This window comes from Phaseolus vulgaris, chromosome 9 (assembly GCF_051622355.1).
Source record: "Phaseolus vulgaris cultivar YP4 chromosome 9, ASM5162235v1, whole genome shotgun sequence".
Taxonomy (NCBI): domain Eukaryota; kingdom Viridiplantae; phylum Streptophyta; class Magnoliopsida; order Fabales; family Fabaceae; genus Phaseolus; species Phaseolus vulgaris.
In genome coordinates this window covers 12214004-12228681 of record NC_143506.1, presented here as the reverse complement: position 1 = coordinate 12228681, position 14678 = coordinate 12214004, and the positions used below count along the sequence as shown (strand labels likewise).

The following is a 14678-nucleotide window of genomic DNA, read 5'->3' as shown; positions in this document are numbered from 1 at the left end:
GGATAATTATTTTAAATCATGTAATTATTAAAAATTCTTAATAAGAGAAATATATTTGAAAATATTACATGAATAAAATTTGAATATGTAAATATTTAGTTGTATGTATATTATAGTATTCATAGGTAGAAAAATAGAAGTGTCACAAAATGAAAAAAAAAACTAATAAAGTGTAACTAATTAAGAATCAAGATGATCTAAAGAAGCTATTATACTATAAGACAACCTATTAGTATACTATACGGTCTAATATTAAAAAAGAAACAAAATTATGAGATGTGAAAAACCTCCAATATAATGACCAAACAATGTCCTATATTTTAAACAACAATTGACTCTCATAAATCTAACTTGAAGATTATACTCTAAAAGTAGTGACTTATTTCTCAAAATTCATTAGGAACATTTCAAAAATATGAAATTGAATACTCTCTTTTAAGACAATGATATATTTAAAGTTTTTTCAGAACACAAGCTATCTAGGTTGGATGACAGATGGGAAACAAAAAATAAATTTAACTTTTGTGATTTGATTGTTTAGTGTTGAAAGTCTACATTGTCTTATTTGTGCAATTGCGTAGAAAGTTCGTAGAAGAATGCATAATGCATGGGAAGTCATAAATCAAATCAAAGGGCATTAGATAAGATATGCAGTTTCTCACAACACAAGGGCTCCATTCTCGATTTGTAATGGATTCCATTGTTCCCTCTATCTCTATTTTTATGTTCATCTTCATCTTCATACTAACTATTTCTTGAAATTCACTTTTACGAATCAAAATAATATCAACTATTTGTTTCTTAAGTTAATCAACCACATTACAAATGCACGTACTCAATCATAGTATAAAATAAAAGTATACAAATGCATGAACTTTTCTTTGTATATATAATCAGAGGCAAAACATCCCTTCTACTTCATTTACCTTTCTTAGATAAATTAATATTTTAATTACGACTTTATGTTTAAGTGGGACATGCAACCTCGTATTTTGATTAAGATCACTTATACTAGCAAGTTTCAATCTAATAACATCAATGTTTATTAATTAAAATGATGTTTTCGTAGTATAAAGAATTAATCAAAATGAAATTGATTGAAATAAAATGTTTTCATCGTATTTAGTACACCAAATCAACGTTAAATAAAATTAGTTTTAATGTAATTAAGAACATAAATACTCGTAGCTATGATAAAAGTATAAGAAAAATACTTGTTTTTTCCACGTTCTACATAATGAGTAATCATTATTGCAAATTATATTCACACTGATTACCATGTTCACTAACTTCAACTTGACAACGCAAATGAATATTCTGTCCCTATTTGATGAAAAACTGTTCACGAAATTCACTGTTCAATTTATTGCTTCCTCAGTTTCAATTTCAGTGTCGTTAAAAAATATTAGATAAAACGTAAAAAATATAATTGACAAAAAAAAATTAATTTTATCTTGAAAATTATAGTTAAATAAAAATAAAAAATTTCAGAACTTTACAATTTAAAAAAAGAGAGTATTTCCTTTAGTTATATCATTACCGTTGTAGAAATAGCGATAGTTGAAAAAATGTTTGGAAATCACAACTTCTTGAATTATAAGAACACCAACGTGCATGTATAAGTTATTTGCGTAATATTTATCTGTATCAGGAAAAAAAAAAACATAACACTCCTCCAAAATAACGTAATTATTTTGGTTCAATAAATCAGAAAATGAAAATATATGTTCCAAAACAAAAGTTGCTGTTACACCATATCTATAACTTTCAAATAAATGATAAGCTAAACTGTAGTGTGAATAAAACTTTTTTCACGGGAGCAAGCTAAATATCATTTGAACTATGATTCTTTAGTTAAAATTTTGTTATATGTTAATAAGTATGTCATTTGAAAGATAAAATAAACTATTTTTTTTATCATAGTTTCTAAAAAAAATATTTCCAAATTACAGACACCTTAGACATTTTCTTCTTAATTACTTTGTTGATCATTTATTCAATAAACTATACTAATCACCATGACACTTAAGATAGTAAATTTTTAATGCACACAAAATATTTTATTTTCTATTTTTGTTCATTATTAAGTATAGAGAGAAAGATAATAGATGTATTTTAAATAAATTACTAAAATTAACCAATTGTGGCCTAAAATAAGACTTTTAAAGAAATCATATTGAAATACAACTTCACTTTTTATTTTTTAAATAAAAGACAGACTTTAATTCAATTAAAACTTGTATATCTTGATCTCTATCATTTGGTTGGATTTTTTCTTTTTCAGATTTTGGGGTTTAGGCCTTTCAAATTTTAAAAGAAAAAAAACATGGAAGAATTTTTTACTAAGTACAAATTTATTTAAACAAATTTATATTCATAAATATAAAGGGATAATATTGCACAGGACCTTCATAAACATTCCTGGTGAACGTTCAAATATTTGCTATGTTGATATATATATATTGAAGTCGATATTGCAAATACCACCGTCATCAAGCAAGTTTGAACCACAGTCTTGGATGACGAAGAAGCAAGATCACTTTGTCACTATATTATGAAGATAGTAGTAATAAGTATAGGAATTATGTATATTCAGTCAAATGGGAATAGCTCATTCAAATGACTATCCATGATCACTGAAACGAGATCAAGAAATGCAGCTTCACTTGCTCCAGGAAAAGCAGCTTCTTCAGCCTCCTGCACAATTTGTTCAATCACAGATTTTTTCTTCAGTGTTTCTCTACACATGATGCTTCCTATGGCAAACGGAGTGAGTCCTCTCTCTGCCCCTTTCTGAAGAAGCATGGTTGATATACGAAGGATCAGGGCACACTTAGGAGGAAGATCCCATCCATGAAACTTCAAAAGCTTTATGTCTTCTTCAGCATCCAGAGATTTTATGTAATCAATGGTGTCTGCAGAGTAGGGTTCCTTAGCTTGTGGCCAGTATAACCAGTCAAAAGTGCAGTCTTCAAACTGCAAAAGGGGATAATTAGAACAACTGAATAAGTAGAAGAAACAGAAGAGGGTTTTTTAAATAATGCTAAAAAGTTTAACTACTTTTAAGAAAGAATAACAACAAAGAAAGTGGAATTGATAACAACTACAGTTCGCTGTCAAGGCCTTTGCCATGAGAATAATCACATTCTGATTTAGAGATCATCAGAAAACCATTAACAATGCAGATTGTGGATCAACATATTTTGATGAATTTTTCGTTTTGTAACTTCTGAGAGAGATTTTTTAGAAAAAAGATTATTTTCCTAAAAAAGCTATACCAGATGTACACTAAGTAAGACAGGACAACATATGATAGATATTCATACATTATCAGCAAGGATGCAAAAAATCAACCAAGGGAATAGAGACCATGCAAAAGAGATAGGAATCAACTAATCTGAGATTATTTAAAAAGAATTTAAAGTCTGAATGATAGGCATTGCTGAAAATGATTGTAATTTTTTTGCTATAAAAAGTATTCGGAGAATTTCAACAGGGGCTGAGTGAGCGATAACAAGAAACCAAAATATGAGTAGAAGCAACCAAAAAAATATCAGAAGATGTTCATAAGTGTAGTGAATTTAAAAAAGAGCCAACACTCTACTTCTCATGCAATATAATGCCTATGACAATCTCAAAAAAAAAAATCACACATAGTTGTAACAGTAATCTGTTAAGCAAATAACATTAAGATCAGTGACAAATATAATGCAAGAGTTGGACTCAGAATATTACAGCATCTTAGCACTAATTCTGAATTTGACATGCATAAGAAGTAGAATTAAGAAAGACATGACATAGCTGCCGATAACACCACCAGCTGAAAATATCCTTACAATTGGAAAATAGTGCCGGTGCATTTATATTGTTCGAATACTTACGCTCTCAGGCAAGCAATAGCCATGATCAATTGGAATGAGGATTGTAGCACCGTCTTCACCATCCTTAGCAATCAAAATGTTGCCTGCATGCCTATCTGCATTTACCAATCTGATATCCAGCACAGTGATCTTGTGTACCTCTTCCACCGGAAAAGCACTAGGGCCCACGTCTTCACAACTTCCAATATTCCTCATAAACATCTGAAGCGATCCTACTTTAGAAAGATTTTGATAACCTTCAACATTATGAAATCCTTTATGCAGGCATTTGACCATGACTGTAGGTGGAACTCCAGCAAATCCTGGTTCCTCATTGCTATGATATGAGCGTGGTCCTTTCCTAGGATGATCCAAAATGTAAGCTGCAACTTCTCTCAACGCACCTTGCCCTACCCGTGTACCTTTCTTTAGCCCTTCACCGTCCTGGGAAATAGGTAGGCCTCGAGGGTTATTAATTGCCATTGGCTCTTCATCAATGGGTTTGAAAACAGAAATATACTTCAAGCCAGATGAATCTTGCATTAGATAAGCTCCTCCTGATCCCTCTGGAGATTGAATTGGTTTACAGCCATTTTCTAACCCCTCTGAAGTGATCTTAATTATATTGTGAATCACTGGTGAAATTTTGTTGTTGGAACTCATAATAATTGGTTCCACAAGAGAATTCCTTGATAATCGATTCTTCTCCCGGATCTCATTTGTTACAGAAACTGACGCTAACTGGTCTGCATGTAAATTTGACACCAGATTGTGTGAATATGATGCCTCAATGGACAATTCAAAATCCTTCTCGACTGGTTTAGTCCTTACCTTGGCATCTGATATTCTGACCAAAAAATGAATTACAGCATCATTGTCCTTACAGATATCCTCAATAAGTCTCTGGTCTTCAAGTGCCTCACCTTCACATGTCAGTTCTTGATCCTTAAGATCTACTAACCCTTGCCCTTTTTTTGCAATCTGCTGCTTCACATAACCGACACTCCTACTCTTCTCAACATAAAGCCCAAACTCCTTTCCACACACAGTCTTAACCGTAATAGCTTTGAGATCAGAAAGCCTCAGCACCAGGTGCAGAACATTCCCATCACCAACCCCATAATCACGGATACAAGATCTGTTACGAGCCAACTCCTTCCCTTCAAAAACCAGTTTCTGTTTTTTTACAAAAAATCCTTTAAAGGTTTGAATTCTCAGCTTCACTGAAGCAATTGAATCTGTCTCCATAATACGCATAGGAATCACAGATCCACCAACAGTTAGGTAAATCAAAATTGAGTCCCTCAAAAGAGAATTGAAGCAGCCGGTGAATTCACTACCGGTGTTGAAAGATTCTTCAGGCAGAGGACGAAGTGCCACACAAGCCATTATCAATTTACAGGTTCAAAATCTTGCTGGCTCAAAAATAAACAAGCTATGAACCTCAAAACCAATATTAAATTCAACCGTTTCCCATCCGACATTCAATAGGAAAACACAAAAAGGATAGCCTCAACTGCTTATTTTTTTCTTCCTGGTCCCTCATGCCTGAAACTAGGCAGTAAACAAGAACTACATACCTAATATATCTATATCCTAACTTTCTTTCCAGAAACCAAGACTTTCAGAAAACACAAATTTAGATAAATGAATAACAGATGATCACATATCTCCTTGAATTGATTACATGATTTTTTTCATATCTGTCATCTTTTCTTCTATGCTTAAAATTCGTTGATGCTGACAAAAGGAAGAAGGGATTCCCTGCAAATTGGACTCCAATTTCCCTACAAAAGGAAAGAAAAACTCCAGTAGGAGAAATAGAAAGTCAAGAAAAGGGAAAAAAACCTCTTAACCCACTTATAAACTTAGCAATCAGTAAAATGGAGAACATCCCGTTTAATTTCCCCACAAAGAAGAAGCATTCAATGGGATAAAAATCAAGTAAAGGACTGTGCCTCCCTTGAGTAATTTTCTTCTTTCGGATTATCTCAACAAACCTCAACAAACAAATAAAACTGGACAAGCTAAAGACAAAACATAACTCTCAAGTTCCAATATCCGTAAAATCATACATAAAAGCCGAAACTCAACAAACAAATCAAACTGGACGAGCTAAAGACAAAACATAACTCTCAAGTTCCAATATTCGTAAAATCATACATAAAAGCCGAAACTCGGAAAAAAAAGCAAAATGCACAGAAAGACAAAACAATTTGTAATGACATGGCAACGAAACGAGACATTTTCCATAAATTTGAAATTTGCTTCCTATGAAAACAAGCTACATATGATGATAGACACAATACAGGAGACGAATCTTAGAAGAAAAGAAAAAGAAGAAAATGAAATATCTGCAATTAAAGAAAATAAGAAATAATGAAGAAAAAACTTACAGAGAATGAAGCGACATGGGAGAGGAGACTCATGTGTGATGACTGTGATAGGAGAAATTAAAAGCCATTGTGCTAACTTTTTCAGAGAATCGACAATTTACTGAGGTTCCCAATTTTCCAGGAAGAACGCAACTCACTGAGTCAGTGTCGCGGAATACAGAAAATTGAGACAGAGTGTCAGAATTGGGAATTCGAAACGGGAGTGAGTGCTATTTATAGCAGTAGACTCCATGACTTGTGACCGAAGTTTAAAACACGTTGCAAATTTATTAAATTTATTTATTGTTATTAGTTAAAGAGATTAGCCTTGTCCCCACGTAATGTATTAGTGCAGGATTTTGAATAATTTTAGCATAAAAAGAATAAATAATTTGAAATACAAGTAAAGAAATTTCTAGAATAATCTTGCTAAGGATATTTTTATTAATATTGGTCAATTTTATTTTATAATTACTATAATAAAACTTTTAAAATTATTAAAATAGTAAATAGTATGTATTATATTGACAGAATTTTAATTAAAAATTAATTATATATTAAAATTATGTTAATTGGGATTAAATTCTTTCCCATACATTTGAATATTTCTTTTGTTTAAATAATGTTGAGTGTTAAATAACATAATATATCTTACTACTTTTTGCAAGACATTAAATATATCTTACACTAACATTTTGATTTTGATGTATACATTTTGTGAACCAATAATAATTTAATTAAAATATATATTAATAGTCTTAACATTTATTTTTGTAAACTGCATATGTAGATTTTACTAACTTGCAAATTGCAACTATCAAAAGCAAGACGTAAAGGCGAGAGAATTGTTTTTGAAAATTTAATTATAATTTTTTTTATCGTATTTTTATTTCAAACTATTTACAATGAAATAAATATATTTTAATTTTTTATAAACATTTAAAATAAAATAATTTTTTTAATAATATTATAAATATTTTATAAAAAAAATTAAACATTTTTTTAAAATTAAACTTACTTTGATGTGACTCATTTCAATCAGAAATAATAGCGATTATAATAAAAGTAAAACACTGAATAATGGAACTATAGTATTAATGTTATTGGGTAATAGAAATTTTACCTTTAACATCTTATATTATTAGATAAAATTTTATAAGAAATTTGCTAAATTAGGAGAGTTTCAACTTTTTTTCAGAGAGCTTCAGTCTTTAATTAATCTGACATTAATTTCATAATAAAAAAACACACTTCTATTAATTTCATAAGAAACTATTTACTTGACAACATTTAATTGAATTAACCTTCAGGGAAAAAATATAAATAAAGTTGTGATAAGAATAAAATTTATAAGGTTATAGAGTTTATAGTTTGATACCATAACAGATAAAAATATTTTATTTTGATGTTTAAATAACTTTTTTTCTCATTTTAATTATCATAATAATGGTATTGCATAAGTAATATCAGATTCTATTCTATTTGATCAGTATTGTATATCGATGAACAATAAATGATTTATAAAAATAAATAATTAAAAACAATTCCCTTTCTAGTAATTAATATTTTAAAAAATAATATTAATAAGTAATAAAGAGATAAAAAAATAGTTGAAAATTAATTAAAAATTTCGATAAATTGGATAGAATATCAATTAGTTGTAGAATAAATAATTAATTGCATGTTCAAATCAGTATAGTATTTATTTCTATAATAATTATTACTTCTTTGTGTATACTTCTTTTCTGAAGTGTCTTTAACAAATTCTTTTAGAAAAATCAATAAATATAATATTTTTCCTTTTATTTTAATATTCTTTATACAAGTTTTCTCTTTTATTATTTTCGTTTTTATATCCTAATAAATATATATAAAATGATTAAAAATAAGTAAAATATATTATAAATTAATATTAATAATTATTTATGTGTTTATGTAATATTCTTACATATCTCTACAGTAGTGACACGTGTTGTCATTATCATTCAACCTGACGGGGTTAATGTGGTAATTTTAGGAAAATAACTGTTTAATGCGTTCATAACTTACGCAGTAGAAGGATCTAGAGTAAGGTTTATAAAAAAAAATTAATTTACTTTTCGTTAAAAAATATTATACTTTTGCTAAAATATGACTTTCTCTCTTTTGTTTCACGTGCCATAAAAGTTTCAAATAGTAAGTTTTGTAATTATTAAATTGTTTGATCTAATTTTTAGGTTTAGAAATAGAATAGACTTGTGTCCAAATACATATTTTTATAATAAAATCATTTATGCTGTTTCTGGTAAAATAAATTTAGCAAATTAACATCAGTTTACTACTTCAAATTAAAATTATGTTTTATATGTAATTCAAATTTGTAAATTACATATCTCAATGTACAAATTAACCTTTGAAATTCCTTTATTGTTTTTGAAGTGTGCTTAATAAATGAAGTTAGTAAATTAAACAAATGCTTTTATAATAATTTTTATTTGTAATGAATTTGAAATTAAAAATAGAAGTTCTCAGTTCTTTCTGATACTTTTAGAAAGTGATAGGTTATAAAAACTTTCGATATCCAATGTCATCAAACACTTCAATGTTCAATTACACCAAATAATCTTCAAAGTTTGTTATAAATTTTAATTATATTTTTTTTCCCTACTGATATTTATAAAGGTAAAAGTTAGAAGGGCACACTTCCAGATTTTAATTTAGCATAAATGCTTTTAAAAAGTTTTATTTAATTTTATTTTATATTGAGTATATAATTATTTATTTTTAAATCTCGTAATCTTATAAGTTATTTTTCTTTAAATTATTTTTTAATTTTTTCCAAATTTTGGTGTGTACTGGTTTTCTTTTTTATTGATTAGAGATTGTTATTGAAATGATGGTAAAATGAGGATTAATTTTAACTAATTAGAATTTTAATTGGAGTAAAAAAAATTCAATTTTTTTTTCTTAAATTGGTTGTATGTGTGATATTTATGTTATCACATGCAATATAAGAGCCGAGAGGAATATTTATTGGAGTAGATTTATAATAATATTTTGTTTATGAATTAGAAAGTTTTGGAGAAAGTTAAGATTTCTCTAACATTTGTAAGTCTTTACATAGAAATTTCTTAAAAAACAAAAAATCTAAGATAAGGAAAATATTTTAAATTCATTAATAAAAAGTAAATGACTTGTGAAATTATATCTTATGGATATGAGATGTGATTAAATTGAACAATTCATCATGAGTTAAAATATTTAAATGTTAGTCTTGCACAAGAATTGTGAATATTTTTATAATCATATGGAGTTTAAACTAAGATTTCTCTAACATTTGTAAGTCTTTACATAGAAATTTCTTGAAAAATAAAAAATTTAAGATAAGGAAAATATTTGAAATATTATATTTGAAATTTATTAATAAAAAGTAAATGACTTGTGAAGTTATATCTTATGGAGATGAAATTTGATTAAATTGAAAAATTTCATGATGAGTTAAAATATTTAAATGTTAGTCTTGCTTAAGAACTTTGAATATTTTTATAATCATATGGAGTTTAAACTAAAATTTCTCTAACATTTGTAAGTCTTTACATAAAAATTTCTTAAAAAAATAAAAAATTTAAGATAAGGAAAATATTTGAAAGATTATATTCTAAATTTATTAATAAAAAGTAAATGACTTGTGAAGTTATATCTTAGAGTTTAAATTAAAATACTTACTAGTGTAATAAATTTACATGTTGAGGTTTTATTTTTAAAGGAGAATTAGAGTTATTACTTTTAATAAAGGTAAATTATAATAAAATAATTTAAAAAAATGTTCTTGAAACTTGTAACGTAGTGGGAGTGATGAAATTGATTTATAATAATTTTTCTATAAGGGAATTGCATACTATCTATTGAGAAATTTCTTCAATTGAATATGTTACGCTATAAATTGTGAATTTATTATCCTATTATATATGGATTTTGAAATGTCTGTGTTGAGTATGTAGGAACTAAATGAAGAAAATAAGAGAAGACAAAAGATTGTAGCATATGATTGAACGTAATTGTATAAAATTGCAAAACTGCTAAATTGATCTTATTAATTTTATATATAATAAAATTATAATTAATGTAACTTATAAAATAGGAATACTAACAAGTCTGAAAACTGATTATTAATGCAATATAACGGTAAAATAGTTTAAAAATAATAAAATCAGAATTAATAATAATAAAATCTAAATTAATAACCAAACCATACTAAATTTAAGTGAAATTGAATTTATATTAAAATTAAAGTTTTTTTTTACTGACTATACAAATAGATAGAAGAGAAAAAAAAAATAATGGCTAAGTGAAAAAAATAAAAGGGAGAGACTTTTACTCTAAAATTTATAAAAAAATATTATAAAATATAAATTTTGCATTAAAATATATTAGAGTGAGATAATTTTATTCTAAATGTCAAACTAAAATAAGATCATGATACAGACATTTGATTAGACATTTAGCAAGCATAAATAAACTTTGAACATAAAACTAAAATTGACATAATGTGCAAACACGATGCACTTGGTTCAATATTTTAAAAGAATGACTATTTATTTTAAACATATCTAAAAATAATATTTTCTTATAAAAATAGTTGACAATATGAAATGATTTTTTATTTCCAAACTTAAATTTTTTTAAAAAAAATTATGGACTGTGTAATTAAGTATTGTTAAATAATTAAATGATTTTGTACAAAATAATTGCATTATATTTTATTACATGACTTATTGCTTTTATTTTTTGATAATGATGAAAAAGGTTCCTCTGGTGCTTTTATTTCTGTGCGTTTTACTTGAGGTTTGAATTTGAATGTGCTTTTCCAATCATTTCATTTCAGTGTCTTCTCTTTCATAAAACTTATGCAGAGAGTTTGGTTCTTTTTAAGTTAAGTAAAATTCATTTTAACTAGTTAAATATAATATTATTTATTATTTAAACTAATTTTAATTATAAATTTATTAAAACTCATATTTAAAAAAAAATTAATGATAAAATAAACAACAACATAACTCCCACTTATTTGTTCAAGAATTCATTCCAAAAATAAAACAGTTGTTTAATTAGAAATAGAATGTATGCATAACATCACTTTTTTAAAAGAACATAAACCGAACCCTCTACGTTCATTTCTTTTTCTTCCTTATCTTCATTTTTCTCTCTCCATTTTCTCTTCTCTCTCTCTTAATTACTTTCACAGTCTTCATCTATTTTAGAATCTGATCATACCACACTATAGCAGAGGAGTTAAAGGAACATTTCTATCCGATCAGATTTTCAAACAAAGTAAGTTAATTTTTGCTCTAAAGTTTTTTGTTCTCTATTTTTCCTTAGGATTTAGTCATCAATCTTGGTCGGGTCGGGTCAGTTGAGAAGTTTAATCCTCTCAACTTATTCTATTATATACTGAATTTTTGTTTTGTTTAGATAATTTGCATTAGGCCCGTAAATCTTGAAGCTTACCCAAACAGTGAGGAATAACATTCTAAAAGTTTCTTGGAAAACAAGCAATTGAGGTAAGGGGAGCTAAATTTAATTTTTAATAGCACCCTAGGATAGAAGATCTGAATGCGGAAGGGACGTGGTCCCAATATTCAATTTTTCTTGCAGGGATGTTGTGTGTTTATATATTAGGTTGTTTGTTTGTATATTATTTAAATTTGTAAAAATATTATATTTTGATGATTTAGTATTAAAGTGTTATTTTTTTTATGTCAAATAGACTTTTGAATATTGTGGATCACTTTTTGAATGATATTGTATGACAGAATGGTATGGAATTGAATTCATACATTTGGGATAATGTATGAACTGATGTTTGTTGTGTATTAAGTATTGATGCCTATGTGGTAACAGAGATCTCCGAGCTTCACTGATGATCTAAGTCACATAGACTAAGATATCAGGTGGTGAGAAGTTGATGGGGGAGTTCATGCACACCGTGACATATGAGATGCACGGCTTGGGTTGTATTGAACTTACCCTGATCGTTTATGTTGGATTCGCTGGTAATCTTTGGATCAGGTGTTAGTCTTTGGTAGGACTTACTTAATACAGGTCTTCCGGAAGATGTTGTTTGTTGAATATCTTGGATGTGTAGATCCATGTGAGATCTATGTGATTGTTTTAATGTTGGGATTTGAAGAAGATTGTATAATTTGAGAAATTGATCATGTAACTTGGTTTTCTCTTTTGATTTAATTACGTATATTATAAAATTCTATTTTCACTAGCTTACCCTTACTTTTCTTGTTGTGTTTGAACTGCAATGACTGTACTACGTTCACGAGCAGATGATCTTACAGGTGTCTGAGGATCAGAAGAGTTTTAAGGTGTTGATTTTGAAACTTATATTGTAAATATTTGTATTTCTATATGTCCTAATCACGTATTAGGAATGTTTTGAAAAAATTATAAGCTTGTATAGAAATATATAGAACCGGTATTGTAATAGTTATATGTAAATTATGGGGTGTTACATATGTAAAGTAAAATTAGGTTTTTTTAAATAGTATAATTTCATTTAATATTTCTAAAAAATAAATTATTTTAAAATTGAGTAAGTCGTACGGTAAAATATAATTTCAATATAATTTAATATAAGCAAGTCATAAATATGAAGTTCAAACTTCACTAAAATTTGATATAATGATATAACTGAGTTCATATGATAAATACGACTTGAATTTAATATAAAATTACAATTATATATGATAAGTAAGACTGTAAAATTTCAGAATAAATTATTTTTATCCGTTTCAAACAAATATGAAATAAAATTACACTATCAGTTTAAAAAAAAAACTTAAAATTATCATTGGAAGTAGTTAAATCCAACCTTTAACTATTAGTTATTAAAGTGCCATAGTGCTTTGAGTTTGGTACTTTGAAGTGGATCTAATAAAGTTCTTTCATGGGAAATCTCAATTAGGGTTAAGTGCAAATTCTTGGATCCCCAATTTGTTAGGACCTATACATTATATTCTCTTGTAAAAGTGGTATGCTTCCTCCAATTAAGAGAATTAAATTACTAAATTAGAGATATACTATTTAGATATACTTTTCCATAAATTTGCATTACAAAATACTTGTATGTATAACTTATATTTTAAATATATTTTTAAAATTTTATCAACTATTTTTGTCCTTCAAAATTTACAAGTTAAATGGGTTAGTCATATATTTGAAATTTTGTAATATTCATTTATAATATAACAATTTATTCCATCTGTTAAATAATATACTGTCTATAAAAATAAGAAAGATTTGATTTCAGGTTAAAATAGACTGATAATACATATTGTGACTGATAATACTCATTGAACTCATGAGTTGTGTGTACCAAATATAACAAAATTCACATTAAAACTTTACCAAAAATTTAAATACATACAAATTACACTAGTGATTTGGGAACTTTTCATCAAATACCCAACTAAAGATTAAACCTAATAATAAAAGAATTTGTTTCTTAAACCAAATCGCCATTTACTTTCATTTTCATCGCCATTTACTTTCATTTTCTAACAAAATTACACTGAGAAAAAGAACTCTTTTTATAATATAGGAAGTGTTTGTATATTGGATTTTATTTATAATTTTAAAGTAATGTTTGGATGGACAAATTTGAGACATCTGCGAAGTTTTTTAAGCACAATTTAGTTCAAAATTTTATTAATTTTTCCATACCATGTAGGAGTTCTTAAAAGCATTGTTTAAAACATGCTATTTACACTTCTGCATTTCCATTGTTATTGCTCTCATTCTCATAAACCCCTTATCTTATCATCATTCATGCATCCCATTCTAGCAAGCAATTCATTGATATGGTTAGTGTATGAATGTTTGATGTGATTAATCTTTATTGATGTGTTTGTGATTATGAGATGTTTGTCTTTTCATATATACATAACAAAATTACTAAAGTTAACCTTTTTTCAAACTCATTGTTGGATTGCATTAGATTCTGATATTTTATAGTGTTTGTTTTCTATTAGTGTCTACCATGTTTATCAAATTTCTTACACTTTTAAACTTGATCATAACATTTTACCCTTTTTAAATTTTCTAGCCTAAAATTAGGATCTTTTCCACCATGTCCAAGTTTTTTTGTTATGCTTTAAAGAAGTTTTATTGCGAGTACAACATCAACATCTTTAAGAAACAATTTATCACACAGCACCATTCATTTGGTAGCAGAATGGGAAATGTCATAAACACCTAATAAGAGACAATATGAGACATTTTTGTCATGAATTTAATATATTTTTACTAGAATTTTATGATTATACTTAAATACATGATATAAATATACAATATGCATATTTCAGAATTTAGATCAAACCAGTCTATTGATAATTTCTCCTCCGGATATAGCATAAGATCTACACTATTTGAATTTTAAAGAGTTGTTCAGTTA

At 27.1% G+C, this 14678-nt stretch overlaps 1 protein-coding gene across 2 annotated transcripts; it reads right to left on the bottom strand.

Annotated features, from left to right (window-relative positions):
* Positions 1-2353: 2353 nt before the first annotated feature.
* Positions 2354-6506, bottom strand: LOC137821675 (phosphatidylinositol 4-kinase gamma-like protein). 2 transcript variants are annotated; one of them, XM_068626384.2, is made up of 3 exons: positions 6257-6506; positions 3882-5666; positions 2354-2976 (listed from the first exon to the last, which is right to left on the bottom strand). In XM_068626384.2, exons 2-3 carry the CDS (start codon positions 5247-5249, stop codon positions 2593-2595), a joined length of 1752 nt encoding a protein of 583 aa, XP_068482485.1. In that variant the 5' UTR covers positions 5250-5666; positions 6257-6506; the 3' UTR covers positions 2354-2592. The 2 variants fall into 2 exon arrangements, with proteins under 2 accessions (XP_068482485.1, XP_068482486.1); XM_068626385.2 differs by having other exon boundaries at positions 3882-5647; positions 6257-6441.
* Between the last annotated feature and the right edge of the window lie 8172 nt (positions 6507-14678).

Bases quoted from the DNA above. Each gene is read 5' to 3' on its own strand.
- LOC137821675 (XM_068626384.2), bottom strand. From the start codon at position 5,249: ATGGCTTGTGTGGCACTTCGTCCTCTGCCTGAAGAATCTTTCAACACC. The intron at 2,977-3,881 runs GTAAGTATTCGA...CCCCTTTTGCAG, and splicing joins GCTATTGCTTGCCTGAGAGC to TTTGAAGACTGCACTTTTGA.